Source organism: Primulina eburnea, chromosome 15, assembly GCF_022965805.1.
Source record: "Primulina eburnea isolate SZY01 chromosome 15, ASM2296580v1, whole genome shotgun sequence".
In the NCBI taxonomy this organism is placed as follows: Eukaryota; Viridiplantae; Streptophyta; class Magnoliopsida; order Lamiales; family Gesneriaceae; genus Primulina; species Primulina eburnea.
The window spans coordinates 31,891,881-31,915,609 of NC_133115.1; the positions used below are offsets into that span (position 1 = coordinate 31,891,881).

Genomic DNA, 23,729 nt, shown 5'->3' on the forward strand with positions numbered 1-23,729 from the left:
GTATCTCTTATTTAAATCACTAATGAAAAAATATTATTTTTTATATCAAAGATATTGCTTGTTATTATAAACAAGAGCAAGGTTGACTCGTGAGACCGTTTCATTACAGACCTACTATCATCCTTATTACCATAACTAAACTCGCAACCAGTGTCATTCGATATATATTGGATAAACTCACAAATTAATATAATATTTTACAAATCACGTTATTCGGATAAATCTCACTTAACAAATCTCATAAAAAAACATTAGTAAAAAATAAAAGAGAAACCTCGATCATTGAAATAATGTTAATCTTCTCCAACATTTTGTGAAAATAAACCTTGGAGTTTTTAAATGTAGTAAAGATCGTATTTTTTTTATTACAACACATACAAAAAGATTCGAACTCAGAGAGACAACTAATCCGACAAAGATGAAACCTCTTGACTACGAGCCCCGACTCAAGTAAAGATCATTTCTACATAAGCTAAATCATCTATTTGATTTGACCCTTTCCTAAGAAACACGTCGATTATTATCTGAACTCAGTCGTTTATAGGGATGTCAATGAGTCCCGGGTTTACCCAGACCCGAAATGGACCCGCGTATATGGGGTGAGTTTGGGCATACCTAATGGGTAATGGTGCGGGTCTCGGGTCCAATTTTTCAGACCTGTCCGGATATGGGACGGGTCATGGGTCCTATAATACCCCCATACTCGTCCCATATATGTGGATATAAATATTCTAAGGTTTTAGTTTTATTAATTTTCATTTTCTTAGTAGCTCACCTCAACCATAACGATCTTAGCTATTCTTATGCCAACTGTTGCATTTGAATCTGCTTTTAGCAATAGTGGAAGAATAGTTGGTCCTCGTCTTAATAGACTTAATCCAACGACTTTGGAGACATTGATGTGCTCGCGAAGATGGTTGTGGGGTGAGGTGAAAGGTAAATATATCACAGTTTTATTTTGTTATTGTACTTTCATTTTAATTTTTTTTACTGTAGTTTCTCGCTTTAAATTAATTTTTTTTACAATTTGAAATTACAGTTTTATTTTTTCAATGTATTTTTTCTATTTAATTTTATAGTTAATTCTTCAAATAGTTTACCAACTTGTCCCACCATTCTTGATGAAGAATGATCCAGAAGAATGTGTCTGAAATATTACCTACTCGCTGATTTTATATTGATATGTTTAAATTATGTTATGACTTATTTTTTTAGATGTCAAGATTTTTTTGGAGAGCTAGTAACTCTTTTTTATCTAATTTTTATGTCGTGAAAATATTTTGTTTGTTATTATTAAGTGTGATCGAAGATATGAATTAATTTTCCACAATGTTGTATTTAGAGGCTTGTCTGTTTCAAATTCAGTCATGTGACAAGAAAGATTACTTTTTTATTTTAAAAAAATTCGGGTCTAACAGGTCTACCCAGGCCCGTTTCTTATGCGAGGTGGGGTGGGTCCGAAGAATATTTAATTTAACTAACGTGAGACGAGTAATGAGTCAAAGTTTTTTAATGAGGAGGGTCTTGGGTTTAGCCAAATCCACCCTATACCCACCCCATTGACATCAATAGTCGTTCGCACGTAATTTAAAGTCGAATGACTCAACTGCCCTCGACAATTTTTGAATTTCCGGAATGCTCCTCCGTCGTATTCAGGAAAAAAGGTGAAAGAAAAACCCCCCCCCCTCTCTCTTCTCCCATAGTTGTTTTGTTTTCAGAGCTTTCAGTGCGAGTGGTGATTTTTCAAACATTCTTCTTCCCCTTTTATTTTATTTTACACCTTCTGTTTTGTTTGAACCAAACCAGTCTCTTTTATCGCTCGATTCTGTGTTTAAATCGAAGAGAAGTGAATGTTTTTTTTCCTTTCTGTTTTTGTCTTCGAAATCCGAGAATTCAATTCGTGGAGGGTGAAAAGGATCAGTCTTTTTGTATTGGCACTTGTTTTAGTGTGCGTTCTGTTAGATTTCCGTGCTTTGGGTACGAATTGAGTTTTTCGTTCATGTGGGGGAATGGGAAATTGATGATTCTAGGGTTTTGAGGGGGCGGGTTTCAAATGGGGAGCACGGGTGAAGCTGACAGGAAACGACGTCACTTTAGCTCCATATCACCCACTGCGGCTTCCGCTAAGAAACACACATTCGTGCCCTTATCCGAGGAAAAAAAGGTGCAAAATTGTCTTTATCTTTTCTTCATTGTTCAAAACCACGATCTTTTGAATTGGGGTTTGCAGACTGTTGTTTGATTTTGAGTGGTAAGTTACTGTCTGGTGGTTGGCCAGGTTTTTTTTGTATGCATATACTTTCTTTTGGGATGAGTATGGGTTCATGTTTGTCAATAATTTGCAAATTTCAGAAATGATAAAATCAGTTTTATGAGCTTCTGTATATGAATTCTGATTTCATGAGTGCGATTAATGGTTTGACATGTTGTGGACTTGTTTGTTGCAGTGGACCAACTTAGTTCTAACATATTTTGTTATTTGTTGCCACTGAATTTTTACCCATTCTTGATGGATACATGATTATTAAGTCATTGTAGCTATATTTTCTTGACTTCCATTGTAACTAGATTTTCTTGACTTGTGGGGCATGATTAGCTTTCTCAGCTAACAATTCTGCTTAATGGAAGGAGAAACTTAGCAGGAACATATCTACAACATGGTGGTCATTTATGACTTGATTATGATCTTTCTGTTGGCTGTATTTTATTGTATAGCCATGTCCCAATTGTACTTTTATTTTGATATTTTATTTCTTTATTGGTGAAGGAACTTTCAATTTTTATTTTCCAATGCTGTAGCTCGATGTGGCAGTGCTTAAATTTCAAAATCAGAAACTCATGCAGAAGTTGGAAACTCAAAAGGCCGAGATTACTGGTCTGGCAGACAGATTGAGCCTGCTAAAAGACAAGCAAAAGTTTTATGCGAAGACATTAGATGTGGTAAATAATTCATGGGAGGAGGTATATCTTTTTTATGCTGGTTTTCCATATAAAATTACCTTCTTCTCACATAGATTGACTACTAAAGATTTTGAATTGGCATTTGTATTTACAAACTGTTATTTTTTTTATTTTTACAGTTTACTGTTTTATTTGTTACACATGCTCAAACTGTTTAAGGCACCGTCGAACCAAAAATCAGGAAGTGGGATTGGGAAAGGAAATCTAATATGGGTTCTCTTCTTTTCTTAATTCTTTTCACTATCTTTAATTGGTGTTCATTCCAACATCAAGAGTATTTGTTAAGCATCCTGTCATATTATAGCAAGATACAGGTTGTATTTCAAAATTGGCTTAACCACCAATTTTGGATTGAGAAATAATAAAGGAAGAAAAATAAAATAAAATAAAATAAAATAAAGGCACTCAAGTCCAGAGTCATAATTGCTTTACTCACTTCCTTGCTGCTGATGACCTCAAATCAATCATCAAATGTAAGTTGAGGCAGGGGGTTGGTGGGGTGGGGTGGGGTTGGGGGTTGAATGGAACTTTATCAACTTAAACTCCCCTTATCTCTTACTACCAATGGGAAACTTGTCCTATGTTTCGGTCGGGTAGATTTCCTGTCATTTAGCGTAATTCAAAATTTAAAGTTGGGCATCGGATTTTGTTGGTATATGATTTTTCTTTTCTTTTCTTTGAAATCATGGATATACTTTTCATGGATTATTAGGCTTCTTTTGTGTAATGAGCATGAAATTTATTTGCGGTTGGCAACAGTGGTGGAGAGAACGAAACCCATGAAACATTTATCACTGGGTGTATGGTTGGTCAGTAAGTAAATTGAAGATGAATATAGGGCATTTAGGGTTGACAGTGATAGTGAAGCAGATAATACTTGTAGAAGAGGTCTTTTATTCATTTGTTTACCAAAGAACGAAGTCACAAACTATCTTGAAGTCTGATGTCTATTAAACAAACACAATATTTGAAAAATTGTCATTCATAAAATTACCACTGAGTAAGTGGTTCATGTAACCAATACATATGAAGCAGAAATGTTTATATATCATTGGGCATATATTCAAAATTTTCTATGTATTGATTTTAAAATTGTTTCACTTCTTTGCCAGCTGCTTGGTGATATGGAATCACGCTCTAAAGGTACAAAGGTCTTAATGAAGCGCAGACAAGGTTTTGAAGTCAAAAATACAATTGAGGGTGAGTGAAGCCTCATGTTGACATGAAACTCTTTCTTTGTTCTCCCTTCCATCACACCTGTAAACCCATTTTTGGACATTCTGTTGTAAAGAAATTTAATAAATAAAAACTAGTAAATAGTTTATATTATGGTTCTATAATGGAAGAGCAAAGGGGGAAGTTTGCAGCGGCAATTTGCATTCGAATATATGTTGTTTGTTCTGTATTTTGTACAGGTTATGCTTGTAACCTTCTTTTTCATGACTTTTAGATCTCTGTTACTATCTTCTGATATATTCTTTTCAGAGCTTAGTTGATTGTGAAAATGCCAGCCAACGGGTTGTTTTATTTACTGTTTAACTTTCTTTATTGCTTTATTGACTTTATAGCAAGTTGTGTATTTAGTTTTTTTAATATTTGACAGCCTGAATTATGCTTTGTTGATCATGAACTGTGGTTCCTTGAATATTCATTTCAACCGTTGTTACATGAAATTTCATTTACTGATAAAATTATATTAATTGCTTGTTTTGTTAGATGGCGATTCACCACCAGAAGATGCATTCCTAAGCCGGCTACTGGAAACTGGTGCAACTGAGAGTTGCTCAACCACTACGGATACAAAACCAATGGAAATAGATAGACAAACAGATGGTGAAAAGGCTAAGAGCATACTTCGCAATTTAGTAGCTACATTGGATGACCTAAGTGGTTTGAAGGTTTGGTTGTATGCTGCATCTTTGGAGGCAATTTCATCTTGTGGTGAGATTATATGGGAAAAATGTGAACAGACGTTAAGTTGTTTAAAGTTGATGACCAAGTTTCTTATCAGCTTTAAATCTGTTTTCCTTATAAATTATGATTTCCTGTCCCTTTGTTGGTATTTCTTGCCTTCATCTCTCTTCTTACATCTTTTTCTCTCCGTACGCATTTTAGGACTTGGCCAGAGGGTGGTGCCTAGTAATTGTCATGCAGAAGTTAGGAATTTGAGAATTGAAGTTCTCAATCTTCATGTGAAACACAAATCGCTAGCTGGTGAATTACAGAGGCACCGAGACAATGAGGCAATGAATAAATTCGATCTTAAGCGTTTGAGAGGTATTTTTTAATGTTTTCTTCTTTTTAAAAAATATTATTTCTGTATGACTGTTATCAATGAAATGTTTATGCTTTATATTGGTGTCCGCTCACTTCAGTATGCTCTTCAATGTCCTTGGCTCTTGCATAAGCTGTAGATGCCTTTTATAGTCCACATCTATGTCATGGGACATGGATAGTATGAATCCTTTCTTTTGTAGCTAATGATGTTGAATATGCTTTAAGAGTAGGTAATTTTGCTTTAGTTTGTGATGATATTATCAATAATATTCACTAATATTTAGAAACAGTAGATTTTCAAGTTATTCAATGCTAATTCTCTTTTGCTTTGAAATATTTAACCAGTGACTGAAACACTGCCCCCTACGAAAAACAAGAGGTTGATCAGATGAATTTGCTCATGTTTTCCTTTCTCATTTTGCCACTCCCTTTCTTTCAATTTTCAATACCGCTTCATTATTTTCCGTTGTTTTAGAGGCTTTCATCTACCCGCCCTATTATGTACCCGTTCATCTCATTCAACTTAAAGAGTTGTCTTTATTCCAATTCCAACTCCCAAGTCCCAAGTACCCAACAAGTGCCAGGTTTTGATTTTAAAAAATTCTTCTTCAATTTTGATGGATTCCTTATCACAGCAAATTTTATCCAGTATAAATCTTTTGCTTAATCACGCATTATTACCATTTCAAACACATTATTCACCATTTAAATTTTATAGCTTATAGAAACCAAATTATCTTTGTTTACTCCCTGCTTGGTTAGGCTTTATTTGTCTGTTGATAAATGTATTAAGAAATGTTACAAACAAAGGGGAAAAGATAATCTATTTGCCATGAATATTTGATGCCAATTCCCAGGTTGCCTTTATCTCCGGGGTTTATTTTGAACCTCAGCATCCATTTAAAACTTCAAACCACATCAACAAGGGACTTGGTACCAGTTTCTGATTCTACTAGGTGGTTTTCTAGTGGTTTAAGCTTGAACCTTACCATCTTACTAACACTTTTATATGTTAGTACGCGACGCAGTATGCAAAGAAAGATACATGTAGAAGTGACACGAGAGCTGCTCAGGCCGTGCCATGATACTGAAAATTGCAGCACTAGTACCAGGAGAGACTCTTGCGTACACGAGGGTCTTGGACTGTTGGGCCCTTCTCATTTTCTGCCCTTATGTGGCAGGCTCGTCTTTCCCAAATTTATTTTTCCCTAAATGTGCTTTTTGTTTTTCCTCTAGTGGCTAATGGAATGTGGTGGTCTATTAAGTCTCCTGTTTTTTTTTTTGAAATTAAGTCTCCTGTTTATAATAATATTATTTGGTCCTTGTGTAGTAACATCTGTTTTGTGGCATTCTAAATTATTTTTTGATATCTGAAGTATACTCAATTAATTATTATGGTAGTTTGTAAAATGTACAAGTCATTGAGAATTTTTATCATATTTTTGTGTCTTAAGGAGAACTAGAAAGTACAATTGCTGACTTGGAAGAAAATAACCGTAAATTGGCAATCCTAAAAGCAGAAAGAGATGTGGCGAAAGAAACATTTTTCCCTGTCCTGAATCGAGGAAATAAGCAGCCCACTAGCGAGAAAGTGAGGGACAAACAAAAAGATTTGCACGACATGGAATCCACATTGAAGGAACTGTTGGTAGATACTTGCATTTTGATATCTGTTATTTATGATAATTTCATTTCTGGGGGTACATTGACTGATTAATATTTTGACCAGGATCAATCCTCGTCTCGACTGCACGATCTCAAGCATCTCCATGAAGATCGGCTGGATATATTGAGGCAGTTGTCAATTTTGCAGGTCATTATTATAGTTTCTCCTTATTTTTTGTTTCTGGTTTTTCTTCTCACTTATATAAATATTCATTATAAATGAAACATTTGACAGAGCAATCTGAAAAATTTGAAGTTTATTTGCTCATCCCAAGCATATCTCTTGCTGAAAGATCAACTGGCGAAGACCAAGGCTGATGTAGTGCATTATCAGGCTCTCTATGAGCAACTTCAGGTTGTAACTGGTTGATGGTTTCATTTGGGATTCCTTTTTACGCAGTCAAGAGTTTTGGTAGATATACTGATTCTTCATTTCAAACCAAGGTTGAGAAAGATGCTCTTTTCTGGCGTGAAAGGGAAAATCACATGAAAAGTGAATTAATTGATGTTCTTCAGCAATCGTCAGCCTTTGCTGATTCCAGAATAAGTGACTTGGAAACAGAGATACGGAGATTCATCAAAGAGAAAACTGATATTGAGACCAAGCTGGAAGATGCACTAAAAGAACCTGGTATATGAAGTTGACTCTTATCCTCACTCAGTGCGTCCTTTCACTTCTTCACTGTAAGTTATGTGCCAATTTATTATCATCCTTATTATATTTCAATTTTAGGTCGGAAAGAAGTCATTGCAGCATTTAAAGCATTGGTTTCTTCGTTTCCTGAGAAAATGGGGAGCATGCAGAATCATTTAATTAAACATAAGGAGGCTGCTTCAGATGTACATTGTTTGCGAGCTGATGTTCAATCCCTTACAAATATTCTTGATTGCAAGGTTAAATTTTATATGTTTGAAGTCACCTTTTGGGCTGGCCTTTTTTCCCCCCAATTATTTCCGGTATTACTTTCCATGAATATATGCAGGTTAAGGATTTGGAAAGTTATACTGCTAGATCAGCTCAACAAAAGGCTGAAATACAGAAGTTGAAAGCTGTGGTATGAGTTGTGACTTTTTGTTGATTAAACACAAGGAGATATACCTATTTTTGCATTAGATCAATTTGACTGATGATACTTACACTTGAAATAAAGTTCAAAATGAATTTATGTATCATCCTGGGCTTGTGCTTTGTTTTCTGGTGAATAATTTCTATTTACCATACCTGAGATAAGAATGCATTTAGAGCTCAAATAACCTTTTACGCCTTGCCTTGATCTTGTATACAATATGGCATATATCTTGAAATGGTGCAAGCTCGGTATGGCTCCGTCTGACCTCTTCTATGAGAACTTATAATATCCTTGGATTTTTTTTGATAAAATCCTTGGATTAATTTGGTAAAAATTGAAGAGATGGATTAAGGGCTTTTAAATTTATCCGTTCTGGTCTTTTATGTTTATTCTTTCTTGGTTCAGGTCCATGATTTAGAGTTAATTGAGTTGGACTTGAAGCTTTTTGTGGAAATGTATGGAAAAGAGTCAACTGATTCAAGGTTAGCATTCCTCAATGTTGTTTTTAAGCGACTCTTATTGGACTATGATCAGCTCATCTTAATTTACAGCTGGGAGGACTGTTATTATTCTTAATACTTGGGCAATGTCTGCTGACTTACTTATAAAATAGATCTTTGTCACGGTTTAATTAGTTTTAAATGTCAAACTGCGGCATGCCGCCCAATTATACACCTATTTCGTGCAACAGTCTGTGAATTATTGTTAACTGTGAAATACCTTTGCCCTTTTTTCTTTTTTTGGATATGTAAACAGTGTTGCTATCTAAACTCTAAAGAATGATTGTGTCAAAGATAAAGAAGTTTGTTCATTTGAATGTTGCTACTTGCTAATCATGCAAACCTTGTGAAAAATCTGGGAGGAAGTTCAGTGCTTGACGACATGATCTGTTATGTTTTGGGTTTGGCTACACGTGACAAACATACAATGACGCACTTCGTGGCGATAGAGTTTGCAGAGAAATCAGGATTTTTGCCGGTGTATGAATAGTCCCCCCTTCTTAAGTGTTTCCAATTTTTTAGTCTGGTGGCTGTGGTTTTTTGCCTGAAACATGTAGTGTAAGTGATTGTATAGGATCTTGAGATAAGTTGTTTATGCATTTTTATTGTTTACTGCCCTTGGTATCTACTATTATTCATTCTTCTTGCTTTCATAGTTTCTTTTCTAAGAGGTTAGTTGGAGGATTCAGAAACATGGATTTGATGTTTCATGAATTTATGATCTAAATAATTTTATATCTTGTTTACTCCTAGAGATTTATTAAGTTCTTTGAGAATGTTTAAAACGTTGTTGTCCAAGGCACCACTTTATCGAAACGCTTATTTGACCGGCAAGTAATCAACCTTAGAGAAGAGTGTTTCTAGAGTTGTTTGAGTTGGTTTGAATTGAATATCTCCTTGAATTACAAATCATATTCAATGTCTGTGCTTTTAACCATGGCATGTATTCAGGGAAGTTACTGAAGCTAAGAACTCTGAGATCAAGGCGTGGGCTCGAGTTCAGAGTTTGAAATCTTCTCTTGATGAACACAATTTAGAGTTGCGAGTTAAAGTTGCAATTGAAGCCGAGGCCAAAGCACAGCAAAGATTAGCTGCCTCAGAAACTGAGATTGCGGACCTAAGACAGAAGTTAGATGCCTCTAAAAGGTTTGCTCCTTGTCTTTGTTATGTCTGCTTCTGAATCTATTCAGATGCCCCATCTCCCAGTGCTTGCTTCTTTTAATCTTCTATAACTTGGTGTGGTTTCATAAGAAGTTTATAAGTTTCATTAATTTTTTATAATTACATTTTTCATGTTAGGAAGTAACACTAATTGCTGTGTGTTTACCTTTGACCCCAGGACGGAATCCGACCCTTTCTTATTGATCTAGTATTTGGAATGACAAATATAGGTTCAAGACATGATAATTTTCTTGTCATATTGCACCTTGTTGGTATAATTTTGTTATATTTCTACTACTGCAGGTTGACAAATTTGTTTGATTGATGCTTTCTGGTTTAGATACAACATGAATGTTAGGGTTGGAAATGTCCAAAGTAAATGGACTTGCTGTATTCAAATTGACCCTAGGCCCTAGATATTTGTCTTTTCTCTTCAGACAATTTCTCGAGTCCTGACATTGGTCAACCGTCTAACTTTTGAATTACTAAAGTCCAACCATCTGACTCAGGGATAACAAGTCAAATGTAGGTTGGAAACTAAAGGTCCTGACAAACATGGAAATTAGAGAATTTGTGGCAATAGAAAACACAAGTTCTAATAAATTGGGGCCCGTGATTTTGGTTGCAAGGTATAGTGGCATGCAGCAACAGAGAATTCTATTCATATAGGGCCCAAAGGCCCATCTATTGCTAACAGGACATTTGCAAAGCACACAACATTTTGTTTTTCAGTGTATGATTACTGAATGGAGTTGGTGGAATAAACATACCTTTTGACTCTTGAGAATTGGTCTGTATTCTTTATTGAAAAGTTTTGTTTACCAACTAATCTTATAGTTTTTCTCCTCTGAGGTTTCAGGGAAAAATCAAGACTTTCTGATGTCGTAAAATCCAAACACGAAGAGACTGAGACCTATCTTTCTGAGATAGAGGTTTCTGTTCTGGAAGTTTCTGTAAATATTTATGCACTAGGACGCTCACAATGCAAAATGATCTCTAGTTATATTGAATTTTATTTGTCACAGACAATTGGGCAAGCATATGATGACATGCAGACTCAAAACCAACAGCTTTTGCACCAAATCACCGAGAGAGATGACTATAATGTGAAGGTAATCACATACCGGTCTTCCTAATTTAGCACGATTTCTAGAGACAAGTTTTTACATGTTTGCCTGTAGTTGTTAATTCAATAACACGAGATAAAAATTGTTGGATTTTGGAAAATAGATTATTCCATTACAGTTATTAAGTAAATCCTGCTAATGAGAGTTGCTTTGTCTTTGCTGCTGCTTTTGCGACGCTCAGACTCATTCAAATGGTTAACTTTTGAGTGTTATCCAACATCTGAGATTCTTGTAGCATATGCAATCTGTTATGCATAGTTGTCAAAGGTGTGAAGTTGAGAGGCTCCACCAGGCGAGCCTGCTGCGCCTGGGTGCGCACCTGGCCGTATTGGGTTACTCATGCCGTCATGCGTGCCTGGGCGTGCCTGAGAAGCTTTCCTCAGGCACGTTTAAGCTCCCCTGAGTGAAGACAGCTCTTTTTTTTTGCCCTAGTTTGAGTGAAGGCTACTCGGCATCTCTGTTATTTTTCGAACAAAAATGGGTTGCAAAGCCCAGAGTCCAGAGCTGATTAAAAAAAAAACAAAGCCCAAAACGTAAACCCTAAGATGTAAGAGGCAGGGCAGCAACGATGAAAGTCAGCAGCAAGCATTCCCTATGAAGTAAGAATCAGCACAGAGTTTAAAAAAATATTAATCTACTATATCATTATATGACAAAAATGAAATTGCTAAAATAATTAAGTTGTAGAAAGCAAAAATTCATCAACAAAAATGATTCTTTGTTTGTATGATGATTTGAAGACACTCTGAAAATCAATAGTTCACCTTGCTTCGATAAGGCGTGCACCTCACCTTGCAACTGTGAACTGTTACAACTATGATGTTATGCCATTCCAGAGGGACATTTTTGCAATCAATTTTTTCCTTTGGTTTGATGGTATTGCTGCTTGGGGTGTTTACCTTGTATTGATAGGCGCAAGTGCGCAACACATTTATGAGTAGTTTCTAGATCGTAATATTTATTGGAAGTTTCACCTGGCCATTTTTGCTTCTGTATCACAGCTTTTTTTGGAGGGTGTTCAGGCAAGACATACGGAGTCTGCTCTGCTCATGGAGAAGCAAACATTGGAGCAAACTGTACAGCAGACAAAGACAACTATAGATTTATATGACTTAAAAGCTGGTAGAATTGAAGATCAGGTAATTAAGTTGCTTATATGGTACTGAACGCTATTTAGTTTGTTCAGACAACAAAACTCGAGATTTTTCATTGCAGTTGAAAGCTCAATCAGATCAAATCCAGAGACTAACTGAAGATAGAGTCCGAAATGCTACCAACTTGGAAAATATCCAAAAAAAACTGTCAGACACGAGAAAATCATCTCAGCAGCTGATGGACATTCTTGAAGTAACACAATCTAGGGTTGATGATAGTCGCAAATGTCTAACTGGGCTGCAGATAGAACTAGAGAAAGAAAGGTTTCAGTGTTCTTTAATTATCATATCCATTTTATACAAATTCATTTCCAGCTTCATGAACTGTGTTTTTTATTAGGTTTGAGAGGAAAAGAGTTGAAGAAGACATAGAAACTCTGAGGATTAAGGTTAAACATCTAAAGTTGCAACCAGGCTCTTCTACATCCGAAAAGCTTCAGCAGGAACTGAAGGAATACGTGGATATACTGAAGTGCGGCATTTGCCTTGATCGGAGAAAAGAGGTATGACTTTTTATATCTTTCAACATGTTTTCATGTTGTGGATGATGTAAACATCCAAGCAACTGAATGTTTGCAGTGTTTTCCAAGGTTTTATGCACAGTTTTATTTTCTTTTTTTTTTGTGTCTGCGAACTAGTCGAGCTTTCCATTATATTTTCAGGCTGTGTTTGAGATCCATCTAATCTCGGGAATGCTATTTAAATATTATTTTAAAAGAATTCATTATTATGCTTTATCTATTACTCGAAGTTTTAACAAAATTAGTTCCTAAATTTACTTATTACGGATATATAATAAAAGTATGAAAAGAATCGAAATCATCTAAACAAAAAACTCAAGCTCAAGAAGCTTGACTCAACTCACCTGGCACCCTCACTTTTCTTCTCCTTCTATTTGGCTTACGAGCAAAGGTATGTAATTTAGCCTTTCTTACGTCAGTGTAACCAGCTGCCGCTATATTTCACATGCAAAGCTCAGAAGTAAGATTTACATGAGTTTTAAGTTTTAACATCAACAGAATATTATGTGGTTTTTTGGCAAAAAAAAAAGAGAATATTATGTGGTTTTCGGGGACCTGGAAATTTATCAAGAATGAGAAATGGTCGTGGTCAATATGGTTGAATTTAACTACACCATCATCCCTTTTGCTTTGATGATCTTTTTTTGGTCCTCGAATATTGACACAGTTTGCTCAATTTCTTCCATATGTGCAGGTTGTTATAACAAAATGCTATCATCTGTTCTGTAATCCTTGTGTGCAAAGAGTTGTTGAAACTCGTCACCGCAAGTGTCCAGTTTGTGCTGCAAGTTTTGGAGCGAACGACGTGAGACCTGTGTACATCTGATCACTAGTGGTAAGGTCGTCACCACAAGTGTCCAGTGTGTTCCTGAGTCATTATCATTGATTCCAAGTACCATGTTCACATAACTGAATAGCCGTCCCATTTGCTTCAATCCAAGAACAGATGATCCAATCTCAAAAAGTTGCAATCAACCTGGATTTGCCCATTTTATTTTTAAAAAAAAATTATGCATTTTTATATACATTACCTCGGTGGTAATGAATAATATTATCGATGCAGTATGTCGTAGGTTTTGGGTCGTCATATAAGTCGGAAAGTTCGTGTTTGAGATATTCATAGGCAGCTTGCCGAAGGTACAGTAGTTTTAGCAAGGATTAGACAGCTTTGTTCGAGTTTGTTTTACATTTCTTGATGCATTCATTGTACAGATTGTGTTACGCTCTTCATATTTGTAGTTTCTGTAAAAGAAAGTAATGTGAAAAATTTATTTGTCTCCCTTGCTCTTCATTACAGCTTCTTCCCTGCTTTTGCCTTCATTATAATTAATTTTTTAATCATAAAAATAAGAAAACCTTCAAATTGGAAAAACAAAAAAGGCTGCACTTTAATATAAGTTCTTGAAATTAATATCCGCTTTTTCACCAAGAAAAAGAGAAATGTAATTCCATATTAGGGAACAAAAGGTTCATTCTTTTAAAAAATAATAATAGTGAATACAAAAGTCATACTAAATTTTGTTTGGATAATTTATTTAATTCAAATGCTTGAATTAAGCTTCATATTTATGTCTGTACTGTGCAAATGGAATTCTGAGGACCACGTGACTCAACTTAATCACTCATTAATTAATTTAGATCAATTTATTCTTCCAAACTTTTATTAATTTATTTTTCCAAAAAAAAAAAATTGCGACTCGATTGACTCACTACTAAGGTCGTCGGCTTTGGGTTTTTGCTATAGTCAGCTATATTTTTCCGCTTTAATTCTTGTTCTATTTTGTATTTTATATTACGCAAAATAAATTGTTCTAATATAAATATTATATATATTTTTTTCATATGTCTCAATTATATAGTCTAATTTCCATATTTATCAATATTTTTATTCTTTTATCAAAATACCCTTCTATTTTAAACATTTTTTTATTTTATTAAAATATTCATTAAATAAGAATAAAAAGATAGATTTTAATGTAAAATTTCTTTTTTCTATGACTTTCTTCATTTATGTGAAAATATATCGCAAACCTAAATATAATAAGATGAATGAAGTATAACACATAAAGTCAATTAACCGAGGATACCTCTTAATTTTACCGTCTCTCGCATAGAGGTGAGAAAAAATACCGAAATGTCGAAATACCGAGATATCGTACCGAAAAAATACCAAAATTACCGAAAAAATCGGTATACCATATGTGCAGGTATCGGTATCGGTACGAAATTATTATTTTTTCGGTATTCCGGTATATACCGAAATACTGAAAATAATTTTTTATTATTATTTTTTTAAAATTTTAGTTCGGTATACCGAAAATGTTTTCGGTATACCGACATTTTTCAGGTATACCGGCAAAATTTTCGGTGTCGGTACGGTATCGGTATGAATTTTTTTCATACCGAAAATTCGGTATATCGAATGTGGGGTATACCGAATTTCTGATATCGGTATCGGTATCAAAAAATTACATACCGATATGTTCGATACGGTATACGTTATCGTAGTTTGGTACGATATACCGTACCGTACCCACCCCTACTCTCGCATGATGATATTACAATATACTCCCACCATTAATGCATCACTTAATTATAATAATTAAAAAATTGCATTAAATTCTTTTAAAAATATCAAGTATTACATAAATTATCTTGAAAACACACAAAATTTTCTCTATAAATATATCAAAACATTTGAGAGTTTAAAAAGTATTCAAATTTTAATTTCGCAAGCAAGATATTTGACATTTTAAATTTGATCGTGGTTCATCATATGCATATAAAAAAAAAACAAATTTCCGATATTCACCACAAGTTGAATTTGACCTTGTATAACAAAGACCAAAACAATATTTAATGGACCCTATTAATATTTTATTACAAAGAACTTTTGTAATAGAAATATCTTTTTAAATGTCTCTTCGATTTATATATATATATATATATATATATATATATATATATATATATATCTTTTTAAATGTGAGATATTGTCAGTAATCTTTAGACTTGACTAGATTCTGAGCACGAATATCAAAATGATCGGCATCGTATTTAGTGCATTCATAATGAGCGGGGCGACGTAACTATTCCAATAAATATTTCATGCATATTGTATAAACAAAATTAAAAAATATGTATATAAATTTACTTTTGAATTAGTTTTGCATTTATTTTATCATGGTGTGAAATTTTGAATGTGAAATAAAGCAATGAGAATTTGAAATTTATGATGAAAGTCTTCCAAGTACAAAGGTGTTAGATCAATTAAATTGTAGTAATTTAAAGTTGAGTGAGTCTCATGTGAGACCGTCTCACGGATCATAATCTGTGAGACAGGTCAACGCTACCCATATTCACAATAAAAAGTAATACACTTAGCATAAAAAGTAATACTTTTTCATGGGCGACCCAAATAAGAGATCCGTCTCACAAATACGACCCATGAGACCGTCTCACACAAGCTTTTGTCTCTAAAGTTATAGTAATTTAACAAAAGATACATGGAAGTCTTTAACGAAAATAGAATTTTATAGTCCCTTATTGTTTACCGAACTAAATTGAGAAACCAACTGAAATTAAGAGGATGACTGATTTGAGAAGCCGAATCATAATTCAATTAATCAGGTTTATCGGATCAACATTCTCTGAAATTCTGCAATTTACATAGAGCTTGACTGAATTATCAGATAATTTTTTGTATTTTTGATAGAATAACATAATTTCGTGAGCACTTTCTCATTGTACTATTGTCAAAAAAAGAAAATAGCGTGGAAAATACGTGACCAAGTACTGCTATATTTGGAACAAACATCAGATTTGATTTTATCGATCTTTGGATCAAAGTCTATAAATAGAGGAATACATCAGTCAGTCTCGCTCTCGCGTCTTTGAAGAAGATTAAACATTCTCAAGCATTCAAGAACCAAACTAATTAATATTTCTTGGCACACACAAATGATTTAATCATATCGTTAAGGATCTTTTGTGCTTAATATTCTATTTCTAAGATACTTGCAATCTGACTATGTGTATTGATCAGTTTTTTTTAGTGAGTTACAAAGAGTTTTAGTTATCTTGTGTGGTTAGTTCTCCTGAAATGAGCATTTGTAAGTGTTGTAATTGTCGAAGTTTTTTAGTGAAATCCTTTAGCAACAAAGAGTGGGTGGCGTATGAGTAATTGAAGTCTCCGAACATCCAGAAACAAACTCGTATTATTTACAATTCAGTTAAGTTTTTCTTGTTCAATATTTTGATAGCCAACTGTTCTTACCTTAAACCATTTTTGTGTTCAAAGTACTTCAAACCTTATGATCAGTGAACCTATTTATGTGTAATGATAAACTGCTGACTTGTTGATATACAATTGACAAAAATTTCATTTCAGTGTTGCTAACCCAACCAAAATATTTTCAAATTTTTCTAAGATTATTTATTCACCCTCTCTAACTTAACACCAATCTTAACAATATGTTTTATATAGGATAAACATCAAGACTTTAATTTCACGGTATTACAAGACTTGATAAAAATATATTATATCTTCCGATATAGTAAAATCTCACCAAAAAAAAAAACAATAAAACACTAAAATTTTAAATTTGAACTAATATTTAAAATACAAAATCCAATTATAACAAACTTCTTCTCACTAAAAAAACACAAAAAAAGAACATAAGTTTCATGTTTTTTCCCTTTTTCCCCTTAAAAAGGAAAAAAGACATTCTCGCGTGGAAAAATTGAAATGGTGAAAGGAATTATTGACGAGGCAGATGATTTTGTATTTATTTAATAATAATTTTATATACATAAAAAAATTGTAAAATCTTTAGTTATATTGCATGATTGCACCAACTCATCCTTTACCTAGCGAAATTATTATTATTATTATTATTATTATTATTATTATTATTATACTATAACTTCGAGTAACTATCTTTCGATATATACGGAATCAAATATCTAACTACAACACAAATTACATTAATCAAATAAATCGTATTAGATAAAAATCAGTGCGAAAAGTCACAAACCACCCTTTAACTTAGGGATGACAATGAGTAGGGTATGGGTCGGATTTGATACATCCATCTCCATACTCATTTATTAAATTCATCCCCATACCCATCCCCATATCCATCGGATATTGAATTTCATCCTCATCCCCATACCCATCGGATTATCGAATACCCATACCCTACCCAAATACTCTATTATCATATACAATTGAATTTTTTCAAATTTAAATTTCTTCAATGAAGTTATGAATATTTAAATTATTTAAATGAACAATAAGAAAAATTATTATTGATAAAAATTTGCAAAGTAAACTTTATAAAAAAATAACAAAATATTAAAAATAGTTCATATTAGTGGAACAAAAGTATGCAATTTAATAAAAATAAATAAAGTCAAGCATGGAATAAACTTACCAATGAAAAAGATGAGAAATTGAATGAAAAATAAAAGAGCGGTAAAACCTTGAAACGTAAAAGTGAAAGTGAAAGTGAAGATAAAAGAAAAAGTATCGATTTACTTTGGATTTGAGAAAATGAATCTTTAATATAAATAAATATAATTACTATATATATACATATATATATATATATATAAAATAAAAAGAAAAGTATCGATTTACTTGGATTTTATAAAATGAATCTTTAATATAAATAAATATAATTACTATATATAATACATATATACATACATATGTATATGTATATTTATATATTAATTTAAACGGGTATTCGGGTAGGGCGTGGGTCGGATTATATCAAATCCGTCGCCATACCCAAACTCGAAAATCCCCATACCCGATTATCCAATTATTTAATCGGGTCTAAAAATCCCTCCATACCCTCTTTTATTCGGGTCGGGTATCGGATCCTCCAATGAGTTCGGAGGAAATTGCCATCCCTACTTTAACTAGTGAAATGATGATTAGTGAAACAATATTTATTTTACATATATAAAAATTTTATTTTATACTTTTTTTTTAAAATAATAAATGCCATAAGACTAGAGAACCCGTTGGTTTTTTTTTTTTTACAAATTAATAAAATATAAAAGATAAATAGATAATAAATATTTTTCCCGTAAACTTAAGACAAGACCTCTTAGCTTTTTCAACCACAAAAAAAAAGGCCACCAAAGCTAACAAAAACATGTTAGACTTTCCATCGTCCAATCATGTCACCAAGACATTCCTCGGGCAAATAATTCCATGCATCGATCATGTTAATTAATTAGTCAAACAAATGACAATTAATGCATAATTATTGCCCTATTTTAGTGTTGCTAATTAACTAATTAGCATTGCTGTAAGAAGTAATTTATCCAAGGTCAACTCTATTCTAAGTAACCCTTTCTCTAATCTCGAAGAATCAGACCATATTAAGTTCCAAGTCTTTTTTTTTTCCTTCTAATTTTCCAAATACAAGGAACTTCGCCGTATCTATCTCCGTCGTCATGTTTGCATAAGTGTAAGCATACAACGAACGACGTCGGATCTCTCTCCGTCGTTGTGTTTGCCCCTACTCCTCTACCTCATTGGTTATCAACTTTTATATGTATATATTCTAGCTATTAGTCAATATAATTAAACCTTTTAACATTTTCATATGTATGCAAAGATCTTTTGGGGACAAATAGATCAATTTTTTCTCTCAATTTATACGTATATAATACCCAACTATATATTAAAAAATTGGCAAAAATTTGTGTGAGACAGTCTCATGGGTCGTATTTGTGAGACCAGGAGCGGAGCCAGAAATATGGCTCTGCCCGGGCTAGAATTTTTAACTCTAGAATCTTTGAATACTTTAAATTGATCTACCCGGGCGAATATCATATTATTCCAAAATTATACAAAATTTACATATAATTTTTTTTTTAAAAAAAAATGGAGCCACCCGGGCTAAAGCACGGGTATACAAGTACACAGCTCCGCCCCTGTGTGAGACGGATCTCTTATTTAGGTCACCCATTAAAAAGTATTACTTTTTATCCTAAAAGTATTACTTTTTCATTGTGAATATGGGTAGGGTTGACCCGTCTCACAGATTATGATCCGTGAGACGGTCTCACATGAGACTCACTCTAAAAAATTTGTAAAAAAATAATTATGAAATAGACCATGAATTAAAGAGGAGATAGTGATGATGAGGTCACCAATCACTTATTATATATTATAACCCACAAAAAAAATTGAATATAATAATACTAATAATACTAATAATAATAATAATAATAATAATATGCAATTGTCAACTTATACACATCTTTCTTGCATCATGATTCCGCTTCATGTGTAATAATTGGACCGTCTAAATAAATAGTTAAATTTACATATTTTTGAGGTTAAAATATGACTTAGGTGGTTTGAGTTAATTGAAACTAATTAATTAGATTATAATGTGGAATATTATAATAAATACCATTAATATAAGTCTTGCACATGGTAGAATAGCAGGTTGATTTTATCAATTAATGTGCATCAAAAATTAAAATAAAAACAATAAAAAATCTCGTGGTTTCGAACTTTAATTTCAACATCCTTAATTACCCAAGCAAACTATTACATAATTGAATGAAAAGGGGAAGTAAATATTATCTATATGAAACTGTTCAAAATAATTTTTACTTTTACGATATTGTTATAAAATAGTAAACATTTCATTTTTGATATTATATATTTTCTTCTCCGCAATTTTTATATTTTAAGATGTCAAATTTCAATTTTAGTCCACTATTTTTTTTTAAATTTTTTATATTCATTTTCTCGAAGTAATGCTGACGTGTTTGATGTTAAAGCAGTGTTCTTGATTAGATACGACTAAAATTGGAAAAAAAAAATCGGGAGATACATGACTGAGATTGAATTAAATTTCACGACAAGAGGACCAAAATCGAAAAATTTCAAACATGTGAGATCAAAAATACATTTTTCCCTGGTTTTTTACATTGTTCACCACTCGCATCATATGATGTTCTTGTAATCGGAAAAATTAATATAAAGTTAAATATCAAACTGTGTGGTGCAAACTGGGAAGTAATGACTAATTTTTTTTTTCTAAAACTCCCATGAAAATGGATCTTCAACCTGGAATCCTATGTCGGATCCAGCCATCTTCCATGAAGAAGCATAATAACAGTATTTATCACTATGATCTATATTATTATCCAGGGATAAATCTGGCAAGTCGAAGAAAGTATCATCATCATCATGAGCCGTTGAATCCGAGTTTCTTGATTCTTGCCTGTGATTCAATGCTAAATTCGTGGAGGAGTGAGAGCTAGCCAGCGTGGCTCGTTCGACTTCATCCGGGAACGTGGTGGCGGCGGCTTTCGCTGCGGCGGCTTGTATGTCCTTAGGCGAGGTGGAGGTCGGGCGGGGAAACTCATGAGCCAAGTGTGGGAAATTGAGACAAGCCGACTTGCCCTTTATGGCTAAGGCCGCCACGTCGTGTGCTCGAGCAGCCATCTCGGCGGTTTGGTAAGTCCCGAGCCATATTCTTGATTTCTTCCTGGGCTCCCTGATCTCACACACCCATTTGCCCCAATTGCGCTTCCGGACACCGCGATACGTCGAATGTTTGATGCTTCCACTACTCGTCTTCCGCTTGCCATCTTGATTATTGCCTTTCTTTGTGAGGTTTTGAGATTTGGAACGCTTTTTCGAGCTCGTTAATGTGCTTTGAGGTCCAGTAGTTAACGAAGAGGTAGAAGAGGTGGAAGGTGAAATCGAAGATGGCGAAAATGACGCGGAGGAGGAGGAGGAGGAGGTGGAGGCCGCGGTGGGGAAAGTAGAAACTTTGTCTTGAGCTACATTCACCAACAATGTTTCTTCCATGTTAAAAGCAAGTAGCTTACACAGAATGTGAACAAGGAGACATGAAATAGGATCCTTCCACAAGGTCCATCACATTTATATAAATGTACCTTTATCATATATATATATATATATATATATATATATATATATATATATATGTGTGTGTGTGTGTGTGTGTGTGTGTGTGTGTGACACAAAAATCCCAATAACGTCATCTCTGACTCGACTCTACCAATGAAAAAAATATTACTTTTCGACTTATCTCACAGAACCTACTCACAATAACATATGGTTTGGTATTTAATATTGTTTAATTCTAGTTGTTATTTTTGGTTAAATTGCACAAATGATATGCTTGACATGTACCTAGATGTCTGTTGATTCCATCCTACATGTAGGAGCACTACTTTCATGATAGAATCAAGGGCCCAAATTTAGCCACACATACATGGGATCCACAAATTTTTTTTAAATCACATATGTGTGTGAATCTTGTCCATCCAAACCATGTGAGAACATCGACTTAACCGTCGAATATACTGTTTAAATTTATTTATTTTATAATTTGTATCATATTATTATCTATAATTAGTGAACCATATGTCTCCTATCTAACTAGTAATACGCATTAAATCTATTTGATTCTTAATTTCATAAATAATAATTAATTTCACCTTATTTAAGTTGTAGAAAGAAAAGAAAAGAATCAATACAAAGTTACTAACTTAACTAATATTATTAGAGCTATGTAATATTAAATTACAAATGTATGGACCATGGACAAACAAACTCACAAACGTTGTTGGGGGTAAACGGGCCATCTTTTTTTGTGCCCGTTCAATATTTCGCGAATTTTTCACATGCAAAACGGGTAGGGGCCCGGCCGTTGTAGTAATTGCAGGGATATAAACATGTGGAATCATCAAATATATTAGCCATCATCGACACGCTTTGTTTGACATCAAATGGTTACTCCTACAACACGTCCTTGTACAATGTTTGAGGCTCTCGACGGAGTAGCATGAGCAACTTTTAATATATTATGAGTCCAAACGATAGATTCAATAAGTTCTACCAATAACTACGTCTACTGGATAGAAACATTAAACTAAAAGTCTATATAAAATGAGCATCCAGTAAAAAAAAGTCATATGCAGATAATGAAGAACAATAAGACTAAATTACCTGGGATGAATATGCCCATACCAAAGCCACCCATTAATAGTAATAGAACTCTGCTCGAAGTTTTCTCATGTGATATGAGTTACTACCCCTTGATCACTCATATCGCCCCAAATATCTGACTGAATTTTCCAACTGAAATGGAATATAAATACGGAAATCACATCTTACTACTCAAGATGTTTGACCGACAAGCTTTAAATCAATTGTTACTGGATCTTAATTTTCAATTGAGAAACATTCATACCAGTTTTATATCTAACCAAACAATAAAAATCTCTCATGTAACTTTTTCGATCTAATGCATGAAATATGAAGTTATACATATACAATATAATCGGTCACTCTAATCTATTAAATTTGTTGAATCCATCTCGAGTGAAAGAATATTTTTTGTGAAACGGATCGATCTCATCCATAACTTTAATGAAAAATATATTTGACATAAAAATTAGTAATTTTTAATGAATTAGATTTGAGATCCGTATTACAAAATTAACTCATGAGACTACTCATAAGAATTTTTATGCTCAAATAAAATAATCTATGAATGTGTACACCTCGTAACTTTTTAATGTTTTTTTTGTCAAACGCGAAGTCGAAGAAGTTCGTTCCCAAGATTTCAGTTAGTGAACATGTGGAGACTAGAATATATATATATATATATACACACACACACACACACGCACAAAATTTAATTAAAATAAGGACCATACAAGAAAATTGCTTGCTAAATTTGAGTAGGCGCGCTAATTGAGGAACAAATTTGTTCATGTTTCCCGGCCATGGCCGTAGACAGAGGCTGCAAAATCTAGGGAATTCTTGAGTTTCTTAAATTTGATACATCAATTATTAATCTAAAACATTTTACTTAACTTGGTTTGATTTCGTTTACTCTAGAAATTGTTACACTCACAAAATGAACCAAATGAATATTGGAATTTTGGGAAAATATTTAGATCGTAAGGTTAATTGCATACACTATTTTTTTGAAATTCCGAGATTACTAAAAACCTCGCATGAAAAAAATATCCTCTAATTCCTAATGATTCCAAATCTTGAACATTTGTACCTCTAAAAACACGTACGGACAAAAGTGCGTGTGCTCAAGAATCGAAAACATAGGGAGTGGAAAAATTGTTTTTTAGAAAGTTTTTAACAATCTCGAAATTTCACTGACATATAGTATACAATTATCTCTAAATTTTATCAATATTTTTTGGGTAATAATGTTTTTATCGTCATCTTAAAATACACCTATTTTCTCAATTATCA

At 33.4% G+C, this 23,729-nt stretch overlaps 2 protein-coding genes across 3 annotated transcripts; one reads left to right on the forward strand and one right to left on the reverse strand.

Moving 5' to 3' along the window:
* The first annotated feature begins 1,653 nt into the window (after positions 1-1,653).
* Positions 1,654-13,714, forward strand: LOC140815303 (E3 ubiquitin-protein ligase BRE1-like 1). 2 transcript variants are annotated; one of them, XM_073174429.1, is made up of 19 exons: positions 1,654-2,164; positions 2,768-2,961; positions 4,074-4,161; positions 4,678-4,902; positions 5,077-5,238; positions 6,693-6,886; positions 6,968-7,051; positions 7,139-7,258; positions 7,348-7,534; positions 7,637-7,797; positions 7,887-7,958; positions 8,379-8,455; positions 9,425-9,619; positions 10,494-10,566; positions 10,660-10,746; positions 11,763-11,900; positions 11,977-12,179; positions 12,256-12,418; positions 13,131-13,714. In XM_073174429.1, exons 2-19 carry the CDS (start codon positions 2,839-2,841, stop codon positions 13,260-13,262), a joined length of 2,484 nt encoding a protein of 827 aa, XP_073030530.1. In that variant the 5' UTR covers positions 1,654-2,164; positions 2,768-2,838; the 3' UTR covers positions 13,263-13,714. The 2 variants fall into 2 exon arrangements, with proteins under 2 accessions (XP_073030530.1, XP_073030529.1); XM_073174428.1 differs by having other exon boundaries at positions 2,800-2,961.
* Positions 13,715-20,346: 6,632 nt separating this feature from the next.
* Positions 20,347-21,349, reverse strand: LOC140814464 (ethylene-responsive transcription factor ERF039-like). Its single transcript, XM_073173461.1, has one exon. It carries the CDS (start codon positions 21,288-21,290, stop codon positions 20,511-20,513), a length of 780 nt encoding a protein of 259 aa, XP_073029562.1. The 5' UTR covers positions 21,291-21,349; the 3' UTR covers positions 20,347-20,510.
* Between the last annotated feature and the right edge of the window lie 2,380 nt (positions 21,350-23,729).

What these genes read in the sequence shown, in the direction of transcription:
- LOC140815303 (XM_073174428.1), top strand. Translation starts at nt 2,054, where the DNA reads ATGGGGAGCACGGGTGAAGCTGACAGGAAACGACGTCACTTTAGCTCC. An exon ending in GGAGGCAATTTCATCTTGTG is followed by an intron (nt 4,903 to 5,076) that starts GTGAGATTATAT and finishes TACGCATTTTAG; the next exon opens with GACTTGGCCAGAGGGTGGTG. An exon ending in CGATCTTAAGCGTTTGAGAG is followed by an intron (nt 5,239 to 6,692) that starts GTATTTTTTAAT and finishes TTGTGTCTTAAG; the next exon opens with GAGAACTAGAAAGTACAATT.
- LOC140814464 (XM_073173461.1), bottom strand. Translation starts at nt 21,290, where the DNA reads ATGGAAGAAACATTGTTGGTGAATGTAGCTCAAGACAAAGTTTCTACT.